Below are 19,878 nucleotides of genomic sequence, written 5' to 3'. Positions count from 1 at the left end.
CTTCTCATTCACAAGCCCACTTTATTAGAATATCAGATCTTAAGAGTGAAGTCAAGGAAAGAGACCACTGGGAAGATGAACTTGGAGATGATTCAGGGTATCAGGCACAGAGAACAGAGTATATACTCTGTTTAAATCTGATCATAGCAGGAAGATTCAAGTAAAAATCAAAGTCGAGGACCAGTTATGTTCTGATAGTGGGGTAGGTGTGTGTGTATATACATACATGTATATAAAACTCTTAAAATCATTATCTTCTATTGAATTCTTTAAGTGAAGTAAATTTCTCTAACTGAAAAAAAATGTGCAATATTCTCAAGTGTAGGTTTATAGTTCCTTTGGATAATTGAAATTTAGTGCTTTATTCTTGGACAAGTTTGTTTTTAAACAGGCTGTTAAAATATGATCCTTTCCTTTCCACATAGCTTTTCTGTTGAAAACTCACAGACAGACATTTTCTTATCTCACACAAACATTCAAACAGAAGTGTTACAGTGCTTTTTAACTAATCCTTGGATGATTCAAACATTGTAGGAAGTCAGACTAGGAATTGTATGCCATATTTCTTGGTACTAAAGCAGATGAATTCTGAAAACAAGATAACAGCAAAGACCCAGTCTACAAAGAATGGTATGTCAATGCCTGTTGGCCATACATTTGTGAGATTACTTTTGCATAATCATTGATTACAGAAAAATAAATTTATATTTCTATTCATATCTCCATCTGGATTCTTATGAAATTGCGTTTTTTTCCTTAAGTAATATTGTAGTTTGAGGACAAGTGAAAATAATTTTACTATAATTTTATTGAACCTTGCAAACTTTTGTTATTTTGAACTATAATTATCATTACATATTTGAAATTAATTGGCAAATTTATTGCTAGGGATTCTAAATTAGGACATTTTACTGCTAATTTTGTAATAGATGAGGCAGATGAGTAATAGGGAAAAGCACAAGAATAACTTAGCAAAGATGAACAGCTAGTGATATAGAACCCAATTTGTCCTTACTATTTTCTATGTTCTTACTATATTAATGGGAAAGCATAAAATTATTAGTCACCTTATAAAGGAATACGTTAAATGCACTTGTGCATATTTCAGACCTTTTTACTTATTTTTATTATAATAATTTTTTTCCAGATTACATCAATACAATTTTTCAGTATTCATTTTCTGATATTTTGTGATACATGTCCTCTATTCCTCCCCTTATTTCCTTCCCAAGAAAGCAAATATGATATAGGTTATCCTATACATATTTTTATGTTCACCATGTTATGAAAGAAGACACATATTGTTTATACTAGAGAAAAATTCACAGAGAAAATAAGGAATAGTATGTCTATTTGCATTCAATCTTTGTCTGTCCCTTCTACACTGATGGTTATTATATTTTGTCATAAGTATCTTGGAATTGTGCTGAATCCTTGTCTTGTCAATAATAGTTAAATCATCAACAGCTGATCATTATACATTATTGTTGTTACTGTGTACAACATCCTCTTGGTTCTGTGCACTTCACTCTCCATCACTTTATATAACTCATTCCAAATTTTGTTTTGTTTTTGTGATCATCTTTTTTGCCATTTATTATGGCACAATAATATTTCATTAGAAGTCTATACCACAGTTTGCTCAGCCATTCTTCAATTGGTAGATGTCCCTTTAATTTCCAGTTCTTTGCCACCACAAAAAGAGCTTCTATTTTTGTACAAATAGGACATTTTCCCTTCTCTTTGATTTCTTTGGGATACAGACATATTAGTGGTATTGCTGGGCCAAAGGGTATGCATAGTTTTAACGGCTCTTTTGATATGGTTCCAGATTGCTCTCCAGAACTGATCTTTCAGTTTGCAGTTTCACCAGCAGGGCATTAGTGCCCCAATTCTTCCACATACTCTCTGACACTTATCATTTTCCATTTTTGTTCTTAACCCATATAATAGGTATGTGGTGGTACCTCAGAATTATTTGAATTTACATTTCTCTAATGAATGGTAAAAATGTGGAGCATTTTCTTCATATGACTACAGACAATTTTAATTTGCTTATATGAGAATTGCCTGTTCATTACCAAAAATCTTTTGACCATTTGTCAATTGAGAAATGCCTTATATTCTTATTAATTTGATTTTTTATCTGTAGATTTGAGAAATGAAGTCTTATCAGAGACTTGCCATAATTTTTTTCCCAGTTTGTTGTTTGCCTTTTAATGTTGTTTTGCATTGTTTATGTTTGTGCAGAATTTTTTTTAAATTTAATGTAGTCAAAGTTAAACATCATATCTCATAAATTCCTTTATGTCTTTTGATCTAAATTCTTCCCTTATCCACAGACCTGGTATGTAAAGTATTTATTTCCTTAATTTATTTATATTATCACTACTTATTTCTAAATCATATAATCATTTTGACTTTATGTTGTTATATAAAATGAAATATTTGTCTATGCCTAATTTCTACCATACTGCTTTCTGGTTTTCCCAGCACATTTTTTTTTCAAAATAGGGAGTTCTACTCCCAAAAGTTTGTATTTTGAGGTTTATCAAAAACTGAGTTATTATGGTCATTTACCTTTGCTTGTTGAGTGTCTAATCTATTCCACTGATCCTTCAATCTGTTTTTTTAGCAAGAACCAGATTGTTTTGATGGTTCCTGCTTTATAATGTAGTTTGAATTCTGGTAGTTCTGGTATAGCTAAGTCACCTTCATTCTTCTTTTTCTATTAATTCCTTTTATATTCTAGGTCATTTTTCTGGCAGATGAATTTTGTTATTATTTTTTCTAGTTGTATAAAATAATTTTTGGACAGTTTTATTAGTATGGCACTAAATAAGTAAGTTAATTTAGGAGGAATTGTCATTTTTATTATAGTAGCGAGTGTAGCCATGAGCAATTAATGTTTTTTTCCAGGTTTTTACATCTGACTTCATTTTGTAGTTGTGATCATATGATTTCTGGATTTATCTTGGCAGGTATATTCCCAGGGATATGATATTGTCCATAGTTATTTTAAATGGAATTGCACTTTCTCTTGCTGTTGGGCATTGTAGTATAGAGGAATGCTGATGATTTTGTGTGTTTATTTTACATCCTAAAACTTTGCTAAATGCATACCTTAACCCTCTAAATATCTACATTATTTCTGTCAGCAAAAGTTAGCAGTGATCTAAGTAAGTGAAAAATCTACTATTTTACTTTTTTAAAAGCCCAAATGTTTCCTTTTGATACTTTCCTGATATAAGAACCCATCAATATAAAAATAAAACAGATGCTTCCTACTTAAATTACGAGTAATATTTATATGTGTATTATGAGAACTATAGTTAAACTCCTTTATAGACATATTTGGGATGAATAGAATAGTGTTGTGATGAGTCCCACACACTGATGGTAATTGTGAAGGCAAGGGAACAAAGAGGGGAAAAAAGATGAGTACCAATTATTTATCTTCTAATCTTGAATTGCATTCACATTACCACTTAGTCCATGACTAAGAGGCCATGATTTATAGTAAATGAAGTAATCATAATTAGAGATCACAACACTAATTTCCTATTCAGTTTTTGGATTTATTCTTTGTTCTAAGATTATGTCTGTGCCTAGATGTGTATTTGGTAAATAAATATATCAAAATGAAATTAAAAACATGACATCTATTTCTAGCTAACTGAAAAAGATTTGGCTCTAGTTCTGTACTGAGCTAATTGTGTCACACTCCAGGAGATGTGAATAGTATTTTCCCTCTTTTATAGAGGAGAGAATTGAGTCATAGGCCAAAAATTAAATTCAATGGTCACACCATAAAGTAGTAAGCAAACCAGAACTTTATCTTGAGCCTCAGTGTTAAAATTGTGTAAATCGTTGTTGTAGGTCTTGAAGTCAGAAGATATGTATAAATACATTTCCTGGTTTTGATCCTTACATGCTATATGACCTCCATTTAACATTCCTATGCCTCATTTTCCTGATGTATAAAATGGGATTTATTATCTATTCCTTGATTATCTTATAGAATGTGGTTGTGGGGATTAGATGAAATAATTTGTGTGAGATAACTTTACAAATGGAAAAAATGATATATAAATATTCAGTATGTGAATAGTGATTACTCATTTATCCATCAATGTGGGGTCCTATTCTTGTATATCTCACAGGGAGTCAGCCTCAATTTTCCAAATGAGGAACTAAGGTCCAGACATATAATAGTGAATCAATAAGCATTTATTTAGTGCCTACTATGTACCAGGCACTCTTTTAAGAGCTAGAAATACAAAGAAAGTCAACGGATAGTTCCCATTCAATCTAATTAGAGAGACAATAAGAAAATATGTACACACAAGCTATATTCAAGATAAATAGGAAATACTTAACAGAGGAAAGGCACACCAATTAAGAGGGATTGGGAAAGGCTTCCTATGGAAGGTAGAATTTTAGCTGAAATTTGCTTGAAGGAAGCCAAAGAAGTTAAGAGGTGGAAATTAGGAAAAGGAACATTTCAAGCATGGGAGACAGCCACAGAAAATGCCCAGAGTGAAGAGATGGAATGTCTTATCTATTCATAGAACAGCAAGAAGACTAGTATTGCTAGATCAAGGAGGATAAGGATAAGGGGAGCATAAGGTGTAAGAAGACTTGAAAAGTAGAAGGAGTACTAAATTACAAAGGACTTTGAATGCCAAAGAAAGGGCTTTGTATATGATCCTGGACATAATTGTGAGCCTTTGGAATTTATTGAGTAGGGGAAGGGGGTAACATAATTGGACTTACACTTTAGAAAAACCACTTTGGTAGCTTAGTGGAGGATGAGTGACTGGATAGGGGAGAAATTAGTGGCAGGCAGACTAACCAGCAAACAATTACAGAACTCTATGTGTCAGGTAATGAGTGCCTTCACTAGTGTTATGGCAGTATCAGAGGAAATAAAGGGGCATATTTGAGAGATGTTGCAAATGTTTAATCAAAAGATCTTACCAAAAATTGGTTATGGAAGTGGGGTGGGAAATAATGAGTCAAAGATGTCAGGTTGTCATCCTGGGAAACTGGGAAAACTATAGTGCCCTCAAAATTGTAGGGAAGTTTGGAAGAGGGGAGAGATAGTGAGAAAGCTAGTGAGTTCAGTTTGGGACATATTGAGTTTAAGATGTTCCCTAGACTTGTAATCTGAGATGTCTAAAAGGTAGTTGGAGATGTGAGACTGGAGGTTAGAAGAGAGATACAAAAAGATGATTGCTAAATCCAAAGGAATTGATGAGATCAGCAAGTGAAATTACAGGGCAGGAAAAGACAGCCTATGACAGAGCCCTGTGGGATACCCACCATTAATAGTATATTATACGAGGATCTAGTAAAGGAGCCTGAAAAGTATAATCATATCAGTAGGAGAGCTAGGATATAGTTGATCCCTAAAAATCAAGAGGGATGAAAATTTCAAGAAGGTGATCAATATTGTCAAAGGGAGCAAAAATGTCAAGAAGGAATAATAATTTGAAAGGATCATTGAATGTGGAAATAGGGGATCACTGAGTCGCTTCTGCTGAACAATGAGGATAGAAACCTGATTGTAGGAGTTGAAAAGGGAGTGGAGGCACACACTGTTGATATTTTTCTCAGGAACACTAGCATCGAAGGGCAGAAGACATATAGGATGATACTTGGTGGAGATGGAACAATCAGTTGAGGATTTTCAAGGATGGAGGAGATATTGATGTTTTTTTAGGCAGTAGGGAAGGAGCCAGTAGACAGAAAGAATGAAGATAAGTGAAAGACTGAAGATGACAGAAAGGTCTCAATGTGGGAGGAGATAGAAAGGAAGGGACTCACTTGTGCAGGTACAGAACATTGCCTTGGAATTGTGTTATTTCTTTATCCGAGGGATGAATGGGGTGATAGGAGGAGGTAGAGGTGAGAAGAGAAAAATCACAATGAATGACCGCAATTTTTTTCCAGTAAAGTAAAAAAAATGGTGGAAGGCAAGAGAATCATGAGAGGTTTGAGGAGACCTGCAAATATTTAGAAGAGTCACCAGGGAGAGTGGGTTAGTGAGTTAGTTGATAATGGAGGTGTAAAAGGATTGCATAGAAGTTGTGAGTAACCAGTTGAAGATGTGCAACATAAATTTGTGATGGATGATTTTCCCTCCCTGTATTAACAGCATATGTATGAGTGAAGGGGGCAGATAAAGGGAGTGAACCAAAGGTGAAGTCAAACCTCAATAATACATAATCAGCAATAATAAGACATATTAGACTTTCATATACTTACACTATATACATATTTATTGACTCTAAATCTTTTTTCCAGGATTAATATTCAAAGTTCTTTCAACTTCAGTGTGGCAGGGATTTGAATCTTTACATCATCTTGGTTACCCTTTTCTGGATGCAAAGACTGTTAATTTCCTTTTCTTTTTTACAGCTAAGAATTTTTCAATTATTCTCTTTTCTTTTGATCCTATGTAATTTCTTCTTAGTCATTGACTCCCCCAGTGCCCACAAACATTCCAAAAAATACTCCCTAAACTTAGAAACTCTTTATTTGTCCCTATCATATCCTCAGGCTATATTCACATTGTAATGGTGGTCTGACACACATTCAGACCCCATCAACTTACTCAGATGGAATCTCTCCACAGGGAGGATTCTTAGGAGATAACATCAGGGGAAATTGTGCTGATGTGTAAAGGAAGTGTCTTGGAGAACTGTGGAACATGCACAGGTATTCTGTAATAAGTTGAGGTGAATTAACCAGATGGAAGAGGAAGCTCTCATTAGCTTTTGGAGTACTCAAAAAGTATATTTGCATCCTTATTTTCTCACTTTTCAGTACTTCAAAGTCTGGTTTATGACCCCACCACTCAAGTAAAACTGCTTCCTTTCAAGGTTATGACCCTACTCATGATCTTTTAACCACTAAACGCAATGGCATTTTCTCAGTCTTCATTATACCTGACCTCCCTGCAGCATTTGATAACAGTAGAACATACATCTGTCTTGGAATATCATATAATCTATTTAAGATTTGACTTTATTTAGAAATTAAAAGGGGATTATCATATGAATGGAAGTATCATATGTACCTGGGCATAATTCTTGCTAATATATCCAGGACATGCCTGCCACTTCAATTTTGAAGTGCTAAATTATCTTGCTCAAATTACTCATCCTTTTATCAATAGTACCTACTATCTGCATTCTATGTATGTTACTAATGTCCATAAAGTAATGTATTTGAGCTATAAATTTTATTAGATTAGAGGCTAGTATGATATAAGGCAGAGGTTAGCATCATTCATTATCTTGTATAGTCCTAAGTCATTATACAATTGACAGGAATCGTTATGTATAGTTTAGTGGGCCCCATTTCAATTTGAATTTGTCAGTACTGTTATCAAGAATAAGTCAACAATACTTGTGACTATTAATCTTTGTGGATTATCTTTAGGAAGATTTTAATCCCAGGCAAATTTTCCTCTTATTAGCCAGTTTATTTTCAGACCAATTTACCCCATTTCCATAAATTATATATTTAACTACCACAGATTAATTTGAATAGTAGACTTAATTCAATATAAATAAGAAGTCTCAGTAAATATAGCATATTATAAAGCCTCAAACTAAAATAGTCTTTACATTTTTATTATTTATTTTGGACTATCTATTGTGCTTTTTTCTTTGAATGGATAATTGCTGAGTATAAAATACATTTTTTGTTTTTTTTATTTTGGATAAGTCTTATATCATTTTAAATCATATAATACTACATCAAAGAATGTGTATTAATGGACAACAGGAAAAGCATATGTTATGTCTGTACTAACCCTGCCAATTTAGTAATAGACGATTTAACCTTTGTCAAGTGTTTAAAGTAAACTGGGTGATGTCTGGATTAATCAATTTAAGATTGAAGTCTACAAGTGACAAAAGAAAGCTGCTTATTTTCTGGCATGGTACAGATTTTTCTAATTCTTTTTCATCAGGGCATGTATGTTTGAGGCAAAGCTCAGTGATTCTCGGTTTATAGTTAAGCTCCACTTTTGAGATTTTGTGCCGTATATATCATGTTTGAAGATTATTTTTTGTTTCTTATTTTAACATGACACATCTGTAAGAATACTAGATTTGGTTTTAAGAATGGAGCTACAGATTTATAAAAGCATTTTGTTATGTATAGTTAAACAGTCATAACTTTTAATAATTAGCTTATAATAACCTTATACTAACTGATACTTCTTTTTTTCCTCTTTTTTCTCCCTGAATAGCTGTTGTGAATTTGGATAACTCTGTGGTTGATCTGGAAACTCTTCAAGCCCTCTATGAAAATGTGAGTTATAGGAAGAAGTGTGAGTACATGCACACAAACAGAAGCAAGTACCTTTCTTTCCTTCCTTCCTTTTTCCTTCCTTCCTCCCTCCCTCCTTCCCTCCTTCTCTCCCTACCTTCCTCTTTCCCTCCTTCTCTCTCCCTCCCTCTCTCTCTCCCTCCTTCCTCCCTCCTCCCTCCTTTCCTTCCTTCCTTCCTTCCTTCTTTCCTTCCTTCATTCCTTCCTTCTTTCCTCCCTTCCTTCCTTCCTTCCTTCCTTCCTTCGTTTCTTCCTTCCTTCCTTCCTTCCTTCCTTCCTTCTTTCCTTCCTTCCTTCCTTCCTTCCTTCCTTCATTTCTTATAATTATAATAATTTCATGAACAGGGGAAATTGAATCTCAGTGAGATTATGAATCATGCCCAAGGTCATATGTCTAACAATTAAAAACCGCCACTTCAATAAATTTATTTATTCAATGATAAATGCGTAATACTTCCATAGGATTATTTTATGCAGCTAGGAAAAAAGTATTAATGAAATTCACCTGGAATAACAAAGGTCAATAATCTAAATGAAAATACATGTCAATTGGGAAAAATAAGAGCCTAACAATATCATATGTGTATATGTTTATATATGTGTATATTTAAAACTGTGGATTAGTTGAACAAATTAGGTATACAGCATACAAAAGCTTACAAAATTTGTAAAACATAAAGCCCTGAGTTTCTGGGTTGAGATTTTAACTTTTTTTTTTTTTTTTTTTTTTTTTACAAAAACTGACAGGAAAAATGGATAATAATCACTCAGAAATTAGATATAGGGCAACATTTCAAAATATGTACCAATGTAAGCTTCAAATTTTTATATATCCTTGGCATTAAAGGTAACATCATAAATAAATTATAAGAGCAAAGGGGAAATTATCTTTCAGATGTATGAATAGAGAAAGAATTCATGACCAAACAAAAAATAGAAAGACTCATGGAAAGATAAAATGGACAAATTTAATTAAATAAATTTTAAATTATTTTACACAAAGTAAACCAATGCAGCTAAAAGTAAGAGGCAAATAGGCAACTGGGAAAAGGAAACCTTTTCATAGTATTTTGATGAAAATGGCCTCACCTAGAAAATATAAAAGAAATGGATCAAATTACATAAGAAAAGCCTTTTACCAGCTGATAAATAGTTAGAGGAAAATACTGGGCAATTTTCAATGGAAAAGAGCCAAGCCATCAGTAGTCATAAGAAAAAATTCTCCATTTCATGAATAATTTAAAAAATGTAAATTAAAATAATTCTGATATTTCACCTAACATTCATCTGATTAGTGGACTTGACGAAAGGAAAGTTTAAAATATTAATGGAGCTGTGAATAAGAACACATTAATCTGCCATTAGCGGAAGTATGGAAAAGTCCGACAATTCTTAAAGATTTATAGCTGTGCAAAAAAAGTCGCTAAACCATACATGTCCTTTGGAAGAATGGTAAAATTACTACACCTATTCCACACAGAGCCCAAATATTGAGGAAAAATTCCCAAATATACAAAAATTCATATAAGCAATCTTTCTTTAACAAGGATCTGGAAACTAAGGGGAAAGGTACCTGTTAACTGAGAAAAAGTTGAAAAAATTGTTATCTATGAATGCAATGTAATACTCGTGCCATGAGAAATTATTTTTAAAATAATTTCAGAGAAAACTAGAAAGCTTTGGTGAACTAATGCTGGCTGATGTGAGCACAACACATGATACAATAATAACAATATCATGAACACAAACAAAAAGTATGAGTGAACTCTGGTTAACAGTGATCAACCATGATTCCAGTGGAGTAATGATGAAGCTTGCTTTTCACCTCTAGAGGTGATGAATCCAGGGTAGAGAATGATATATACAAATATTTGGACACAGTCAATATGGGAAATTATTTTGGTTCAGTATGCATATTTGTTATGAGCATTTCAATTTTCCTTATTTTTCACAATAGTAGGGACAGGTAGGAGAGAGAAAATTGTCGTTCAGTATTAACAATAAAATTTAATTTTAGAAAGGAGCCACTATTGTGTGAAAGAATAAGGGCATTGCTATTCCTCCCTCTCCATTAAGGAACCCATCCATCCTGCTTTGACAAATATCATTCAGACTGTGTTGGGTATATGGGACTCTGAATACCTAGAAGGAGGGTCAGATTCTTTTTTTTTTTCTTTTTTACCTGTTATGCACAACTACTGTTGCCCCATGGGAAAAATATTTAAAATTTGGAACTAAAATGTATTTAGGGTTTCCTAAAATAGAGAAGATAAAGGTCTTCAGTATACAGTTTAAATCAAGAATGGGACAGATATTTATTGACCCAATTCAAAAGAAATATAGATAGACTATAACGAACACACATTGAAAGAAGACATAAAAGAAGATACAGGAACTTCAACTACTCTTGTGCACTCATAAGACACTAAGATTTTAATGTCAGAATATAAACAATTTGAAGACCACTGAATAGGTAATTTACATTTGATTTTGACTGCACTCAGAGTCAATGTATTCTGGCCAGCTAGACAAGGGGGCCAGGTTTATCCTACACATGTTCTTCATTTTCTCCAAAAGCACTGGAGTATGTGCCAGGAACTCCTTCCAAAGTGTATCTGGCACTGACCAAGAACCTAGGATCTTCAGACATCTCAAACTTACAAGGTCCTTGTAGATTTTAAAACATCTCCTTCTAAAATGATATTTGATTACCTCTGATCAAGGAAATAGAAAGCAAAAAAGATAGCCAGAGGCCCAGGCTCATGCTTGCTCAACTGAATCCATCTTCTCTAAGTGTCACGTGGAAGAATTTGATGTGATGCCAGAAAGGCATGAGCTCTGTCGCTATACCTTGAGAGGCTCAAAAAGTCCTCAAATATTCAGATGCTAGAAAGAGAGAGATCAACTATGCTTGGACAATCATTTTAAAAGACCTTCTGAATCAGAAATTCCTCCTGCTCAGAAGCCAATAAGGAATTACTTCATCATACTTGGAGGTACATAAGTATTAAACTAGCACACATGGTCAGCTACAAATAGGCAGAAAGGATCTTCACATGCCCTGTTACACATCAATACTAAGTGGCAAAAATGTAAATCCAGGTTTTCTTACACAAAGTCCAAGTCCCTACTCAAGCTGCCACACTGAATCAAATGCATTTGGATTAAGCATGAAATTAGATTAGAACATCAGTCATTGGAGGGACTTGGGGAAGAGTGTGTTCATGCTTCATTACAAACATATTACTACTACTGGGAGTTACTAAAAGCATGTATACTACAAGACCAATGACTGTACCATACATATATCCACTTCAGAGTACATAGAGCTCCAGATGAGACATATATCACTTTGTAATAGGGTAAAGAGAAGAATGGAGATGTTGATGTGCTCTTCCCTGTTCTCCTGTCTCTATAGTGTGATATGGAAAGAAATAGAAAGTGTAGTATTAAATTTAATACTAATCAAGTTTTTCCAAATTTGCTTCATAATGAGATAATTGTCACTTGTGAAATCTTTGCATATTACAAAAAGCATTTTTATTCATACATGATATTTAGTAATAGCATGTATAGAGTGATCATTTCTCCAGATAGCTTTCCTTTCTTAAAATATTTTTAATACTTCAGTTATTATGTTTTCTCACCCTCTCACACATAACCACAATTGAAAAGGAAAAGCAAAAATTAAATATTTGTAAGAAACATGCATAATGAGATAAAGTAAACCTCATGTTGGCCATGTCAAAAAATGTATGTTTCTTTTTGTGCCTTGTGCCCATACTTTCTCTCTTTGGAGATGAGTCACACACATGCTTCATCACTGATCCTCTGAAATCATAATTCTAATCAGAGTTCTTAAGTCTTTAAAAGTTGCTTGTCTTAAATGTAAAATCCAGTGGAATTGCTTGTTGGCTATGGGATGGGGGTGGGAGGAGGATAGGGAAAGTACATGATTCATGTAACCATGGAAAAAGATTCCAAAGCAAATAAATAAATAAATAAACTTAAAATAGAAGTCCCCACAAAAGTTGCGTGTCTTTACAATATAATTATTATTTAGTAAATTGTTCTGTTTGTACACATTTTAATCTATCTCAGTTTGTACAAATCTTCCCAGGTCTCTTTGAAACCATTCCTTTTGTCATTTCTTACGGCAAAGTGGAATTCCATTCCATCCATAAAGCACGTTCAGCCATTCCCCAATTGTTGGGCATTCTCCCAGTTTCCAGTTCTGTGCTACCACAAAAAGAATGAAATAAATATTTTGTTCATATGAATTGTTTTCTTCTTTCTTTGATCTCTTTGCAATATAAAACTGATAGTGGTATCACTGGATCCCAGGGTATACACAAATATTTGACTTTTTTAGAATAGGTCCAAATTGCTTTCCAGGATGACTGGAAACTATATTCATGTGCTTCCCATCTTCCCCACAAAAACAAAAACAAAAACAAAAACAAAACCCTTCCAATTAAAAAATTAGTTCTATTGCATTTCTACCAGTTAGTTGTGTATGAAATGGATCATTAAAGCTCCTTTAATTTGCATTTCTCTAGTTATGAATGATTTGTAACATTTAAAATATAGCTATTAATAATTTAGCTTTTTTTCCCTCTAAACTGCTTTTTATGTCCTTGGACTATTTATCAACTGTGGAATGGATTCTATTTCTTAACTGGGAAAAGAGACATATATCAGAGGAACTTACTACAAACTTTTAAAATTTTTTCTCTTTTTCATCTACATTAGCTTAGTTTATGCAAAAATATTTTATGTAATCAAATTGTTTTTTTAATATATGATTTTTTGTATCCTTTAATTGGTCATGAACATTACCTTTATTCATGAATTTTAATGGGAATTTCTTTCTTGTGCCTCTAATTTGTTTATGATATGGCACTTTATATATAAATCATGTCTCCATTCATACCTATATTGGTCCAAACCTAATTTTCCATTTTTTCCAGAAGTTGTTGTCAAGTAGTGAATCTTTGCCCTGTAGAAAGGTTATTTATTTGTAGTGAGAAAAAATACCACAGGGATATTGAGTTTGTTTGCTTTTATATGCTATATACTCTTCATCTTTTATAATGATTAACCTTTCCACTTTTAATCAGTAAAGATCATTTTAAATCATTACTGCTTAATAATATAATTTGATATCTGGTACTGCTAGGTCACCTTCTTTCTCTCTTTTTCCATGATTCCTTTGAGATACTTGTCCTTTTGTTCTACTAACTGAATTTTAAAGTATTTTTTCTCATTCCATTAAGTAATCTTTTAGGAGTTTAACTAGAATAGCAAAAGAATAAATAATTTGATATTGCATTATTTTTACCATTCACCTTCCCATGAACAATTAATATAAACATTGTTCCCTTTTACTACCTTTATTCCATTTATTTATTTTCTGTTCTTATGGCTATACCTAGTAGGAGTAGGCTGATATGATTCTGTATTATTTTATTATTATATCACATAAGCATATCAACACTTCTTCACTAATTTAGTCTCTATTTCTATTTGTAGTTGTATTCATATAATTCCACACTGTCTTAGCAGGTAGTTTCCCAAATATTTTGTATATTCTATTGTTATTTAAAATCCATTCCTGATTACTTTATTTGGATTATTTTATATCCTGGAACTTTCCTCAAGTTACCATTTCAATTAATGTTGCTTGGCTCTCTAAGGTTCTGTTTAAATTATGTTTCTGAAAACAGTAACAACTTTGTTTACTCTTTGCCCATGCACATTTCCTCAAATTCTTATTCTTGTCTTATAGCTAGTGTTTCTGCATTATATCAAATACTAATGGAGACTATAGGCATCTTCACTTTTGTACTGGAAAGGACTCTAATTTATTCCTGTCACCTTTGCTCCTTGCTCTTGATTATAGTGACAAACTGCTTATCATATTAAAACTACATTTATTATATTTTCTAGTATTTTCAGCAGAAATAGGTGTTAAGTATTAAAAATATTCTGTACATATTCATAATTTTTATCATTCATACATACTGTCTTTTATTTTGATATGGTTTCCCTAATTTTGAACAAATCCTATATGTAGCTTCTTTACTAATATTTCATTTAAAATTTTTGCATGTCTATTCATCAGCGATATTGAAATATAATTTTCTTTCTCAGTTTATATTCATCTTGCTTTATGTATCAAAACAATTTTGATATCATAGAAGGAATATGGTATAATCTCTTTTCCTATTGTTTCATACAATTTATGCAATATTGGAGATATACTTCATTATTTGAGAAAATTCATTTATGAATCCAAGTGCTCATGTTTTTTTCAACCCTGTGATTTATTTATACTGTTTAATTTCTTTTTCTTAGATTTTATTTATTTAAGATGTTGATATCTTATTTATATAGTTGAACACCATATCTTTTTATAATAGAATATAGCAAATAAACTCATTTATTCAAGTTAATAACTTGAATAATAATAATAATGATAATAATAATAATAAGACGAATGTGATAAGTGATTCATAGCAGAATATGTATCAAATAATAGAAAGTGAATATGCTCTTCCTTTGGGAAAAAGATAACTGAGAACAACTGAGAGAGTATATTAGATTTCACCCAAGGGGAATTACCTAAAGTCTAAAGTGGGGTGGTGGTGGGTTGGGGTGGCTCATGATGCAGATTGCCAGCTCCTCTCTTCAAGTTGGCTTCTTCCCAGACTTTATCCCTCAAGAGCCTTTAAGAGAGATCGGACTGGTTTGACTATTCTCTTGAATCTGGAAACCAGAAGAGACTGATCTCTTCTTTCCAGTGCTCATCAACTCTGCCTGCTGTGTATGCAGGACCTGGGTACCATCCTTTCAATTTCCACCGTTCAAGACATCTCGTGCAAATGGTCCTTTGCACTGAGTAATATTTATCTTCTCCACTTGTGTATGAGATCTTTGTGCTCTACTACATGGTTGATTTCAATAAATGTACAATGTACTATGTAATACTTACAAATTTGTAAACCCTTTCTAATTCTTATACAATAATACTGAGACCTCTATCTTTTCTAGAATTCTACTTACATTTTTAATGTATTTCTTCACTTTTGAATTTTTGGTTCTGACTTTAATTTGTTTAGGTCTGAAATGGGCACAAAGAAGTCCCAAGTCATAATTTTATTATTTATTTATTTTCCTTTAACTATTAAGATGCTATACAAATTGATATATAAAAATTAAATATTCATATTAATTAGTTGTCAATAGTATGTTTTAGTATAATGTAGTTTTCCCATTTATTTCTTTGAATCAAGTATATTTTTTATTTCTTCATCTGTTATCATAATTACTAAACCTATTTTTTTTTGTTTTTTGATGTGTTTTTTTTTGTTTGGCTCAACATAACAGACTTTGCTCTACCACCATATTTTAACTCTGTGATTATTTCAAATGTTTTAAGTGTGTTTCTTTTAAAGAACACATTGTAGAATTATATTTCTTTGTTTCTCTCTTTTAATCAAGTCTATTTTTCATATTTCTTGTTACCTTATTTGAGATCATGATTGCTATTTCTCCTTTTTTTTTGTTCAATTAAAGCATAACATATTTTGCTCCTGTACCCCATTTAAAAAAATCTCTGTATAAATCTTTATGTTTTTAATGTGATCATTGTAAACAACATTTCTGGATTATAATTCATTTGGTTCTCTTCTGGTGTTTAATGAATGTGCTCATCTCTTTCAAATTAATTTATAATTATTAACTGCATAGTTCCTTCTAATATTTTCTTTTCTCTTTGCCTCTGGACTCTCCTTTGACAAAAAAGCTAGAGATAAAAGGATTTTTGGTGTAACCAATGCTCCAATTTGATATAATCTGCTTTATCCCCCAAACTCCCTTCTCTTCTTCTTGCCTAGAACCTAGTCATGTTCTTGCCTTTTTATTTATTTTTTATAATTTTCTTCATGTTCAAATCATTGAAGTTTGAATTTGATTTTCTTATGACTAATCCTTCCATGAAACAATTTTTCCTCTTATTCTTCCTTCTCTTGTATTCCCATTTCTTCTTGATTCCCTATTATGTTGTACTAAATAATGAAGTCTGTGTAGATTTATAGATTGTACTCTTCTTTCATAGGTTTGGTATAAAATGAGGATAAAATTACATTCATTCCTTCAACTACTTCCTTTCTGTATGTTATTTCTATTTTTATATTCATTTATATGAAATAAGTTCTCTTTTCTTTCTTTCCTAAATCTTCCTTAGTACATTAATTTCTATATTGCTTCCCTCTCTTTTTTTTACTAGAATGTAAACACAATATCCCTATATGTTTTTTGTTTGTTCACTTGAATTTTCCTTTCCTCTTTTAATGTTTTCCCCCTTGACTCCTTTATTTTTTATTTCAAAGTTTCCATTCAGAGCCTTTCTTTTCCTTTTGGATGCTTAGAAGTCGCCTATTTATTCCCATTATTTTTATAATCTTTTTTTCTAATACAAGTTATTCTTTATTGTAAGTCTTTATCTTTTCTCTTTTGGAATATTACATTTGAAGTTTCAATCTTCTTCAAAATATCATTTTAACTATTTTGGTCCTGACTGTGGATCCTCAGTACTGAACTCTTTATTTTTCCTGACTGTTTGGAGTATTTTTTAAATTGACTTTGAAAAATTATGAATTTTGAATATTGCATTCCTCATGGTTTTAATTTTGCAGTTACAGTGGTTTTATGTGGTAAATTCACTTTATTTTTACTTTCTCTCTACTTCCAATAAGTCTCTGCAGTTTCCTCCTTGATTTCTTGAAATATGCTGTCCAGAATTTTAAAAAGTATGTTTTTAAATAACAGCCATAAATTTCCATTACTCAACTGATTTTAAAATTTTCTATCTTTGAACTGATCCTTTTAAATAATTGGTATATGAAATACTTTCCAGTTTTTCATTCTTTTGACTTTTAATGTTTATAATAATATGCATCACATATTATAATATTTCTTGTTGTCTCAGTCATTAACTTATTTTTTATTATAATCTACTTTTCTGGGAGTATATTAATTAAGTTAGATTTTGTACTACTTTAAGTTGCTAATTCTCCTTTTAGGTAGTTCCTACTATACTCTAATTTCTCTTTACTCTTTCTTATTGCTTGATTTAAAAAATAATAATATTCCATTATATTCTGCTTACTCCTTGATCTCTTTCTATATATGCTCCTATTCATTGCTCTAATAGTGATAAAAGTTCTTAAATATCTTCAGTACCTTAAAATCCTAAGTACTTTAGATAGCTAAAGGTGCTTCAAATACCAGAGTTAGAGAAAATTACAAAATGTAAATTAAATTGTTTTGATTATATTAAACTAAAAAGTTTTTGTACAAACAAAAACAATGTAGTCAAAATCAGAAGGGAAACAACAAATTGGGAAAAAATCTTTATAACGAAAAACTCTGACAGGGGTCTAATCACTCAAATATACAAGGAGTTAAAGCAATTGTATAAAACATCAAGCCATTCCCCAAATGATAAATGGGCAAGAGACATGAATAGGCAATTTTCAGGTAAAGAAATCAAAAGTATCAATAAGCACATGAGAAAGTGTTCCAAATCTCTAATAATTAGAGAAATGCAAATCAAAACAACTCTGAGGTATCACCTCACACCTAGCAGATTGGCTAAAATGCAAGAAGGGGAGAGTAATGAATGTTGGAGGGGATGTGGCAAAATTGGGACATTAATGCATTGCTGGTGGAGCTGTGAACTGATCCAGCCATTCTGGCTGGCAATTTGGAATCATGCTCAAGGGGCTATAAAAGAATGCCTGCCCTTTGATCCAGCCATACCATTGCTGGGTTTGTACCCCAAAGAGATCATAGATAAACAGACTTGTACGAAAATATTTATAGCTGCACTTTTTGTGGTGGCAACAAATTGGAAAGGAGGGTATGTCCTTCAATTGGGGAATGGCTGAACAAACTGTGGTATATGCGGGTGATGGAATACTATTGTGCTAAAAGGAATAATAAACTGGAGAAGTTCCAGGCGAACTGGAGAGACCTCCGGGAACTGATGCAGAGCGAAAGGAGCAGAGCCAGAAGAACTCTATACACAGAGACTGATATACTGTGGTACAATTGAATGTAATGGACCTCTGTACCAGCAGCAATACAATGACCCAGGACAATTCTGAGGGATTTATGGTAAAGATGCTACCCACATTCAGAGGAAGGACTGCAGGAGAGGAAACATATAAGAAAAACAACTGCTTCAACGCATGGGTCGGGGTGGACATGATTGAGGGTGTGGACTCGAAACTACCACACCAATGCAACTACCAACAATTTGGAAATTGGTCTTGATCAAGGACACATGACAAAACTAGTGGAAATGCGCATTGGCCATGGGTGGGGGGGGTGTTGGAGGGGGGGTTGAAGGGGAAAGGTGGAGCATGAATCATGTAACCATGTTAAAAATGAATATTAATAAATGTTAAAAAAAAAGTATTCCTGGGGCAGCTGGGTAGCTCAGTGGAGTGAGAGTCAGGCCTAGAGACAGGAGGTCCTAGGTTCAAACCCGGCCTCAGCCACTTCCCAGCTGTGTGACCCTGGGCAAGTCACTTGACCCCCATTGCCCACCCTTACCAATCTTCCACCTATGAGACAATACACCGAAGTACAAGGGGAAAAAAAAAAAAGTATTCCTTTTGTAGAAGATAGGTGAGCTGTCCTGATTTCACCCACTATATGAACTTTGCTAGTCTATTCCATATAACTTTCCAAATAGAATAATTTTTTAAAGCTCAGAAGAAATTAGTCAACAAAGATTTATTAAAAACATTTACTGAAGCAGTCCAGTACTTAGCACAGGACTTGGCACATATTAGGCACTTAATAAATGTTTATAGATTGAGTAAATCCACATTTCAATTTAGTCATATGATAATTAGTCATCTTTTCAGTGAGCTGAAAATATCAGTGATAAACATTTTTGAGCCTCTGCAGAATATAGTAGTATAGTAGACAATGTAGGTGACATGCCAAACAAAAAAAAGATATAAGGTTACTAACAAGGGCCATATATTCATCTTAATGAAACAGAACACAAAAGTACAAACATACATACATGCTATACATATGTATAACCATTTCTAAAGAGAAATTTCACCAAAGAAAATAAAATTTTTTCATCCATGGAGTGATAACAAGAAATTTATGTGGATTTAGCAAGTATTCTCTAACCACAAGGCATGTTTCTCACAAATGATGGAACTTTTAAATAAAACACAGCATTTAAACTGCAAGTGCCCTGAAATTTTAGGCTACCATTTAATATTTAAAAGGGGCAGCTGGGTAGCTCAGTGGATCTAGAGCCAGGCCTATAGACGGAAGGTGCTAGGTTCAAATCTGTCGACCTCAGACACTTCCCAGCCGTGTGACCCTGGACAAGTCACTTGACCCCCATTGCCTACCCTTACCACTCTTCTGCCTTGGAGCCAATACACAGTATTGACTCCATGATGGAAGGTAAGGGTTTAAAAAGAAGGCATTTAA

At 32.8% G+C, this 19,878-nt stretch overlaps 1 protein-coding gene across 2 annotated transcripts in view; it reads left to right on the top strand.

Moving 5' to 3' along the window:
• The window catches only part of FMN2 (formin 2), a 453,830-nt gene that overhangs the window by 236,794 nt on the left and 197,158 nt on the right, over positions 1–19,878 (top strand). For both annotated transcript variants that reach the window (XM_044674186.1, XM_044674185.1), the window contains one exon: positions 8,267–8,328. In XM_044674186.1, the coding sequence (XP_044530121.1) occupies positions 8,267–8,328 (62 nt within the window). The remainder of the gene's footprint in view (positions 1–8,266; positions 8,329–19,878) is intronic.

This window comes from Gracilinanus agilis, chromosome 4 (genome assembly GCF_016433145.1).
Source record: "Gracilinanus agilis isolate LMUSP501 chromosome 4, AgileGrace, whole genome shotgun sequence".
In the NCBI taxonomy this organism is placed as follows: domain Eukaryota; kingdom Metazoa; phylum Chordata; class Mammalia; order Didelphimorphia; family Didelphidae; genus Gracilinanus; species Gracilinanus agilis.
The sequence above is the reverse complement of the archived record's forward strand: the minus strand, read 5'-3'. Positions and strand labels throughout refer to the sequence as shown.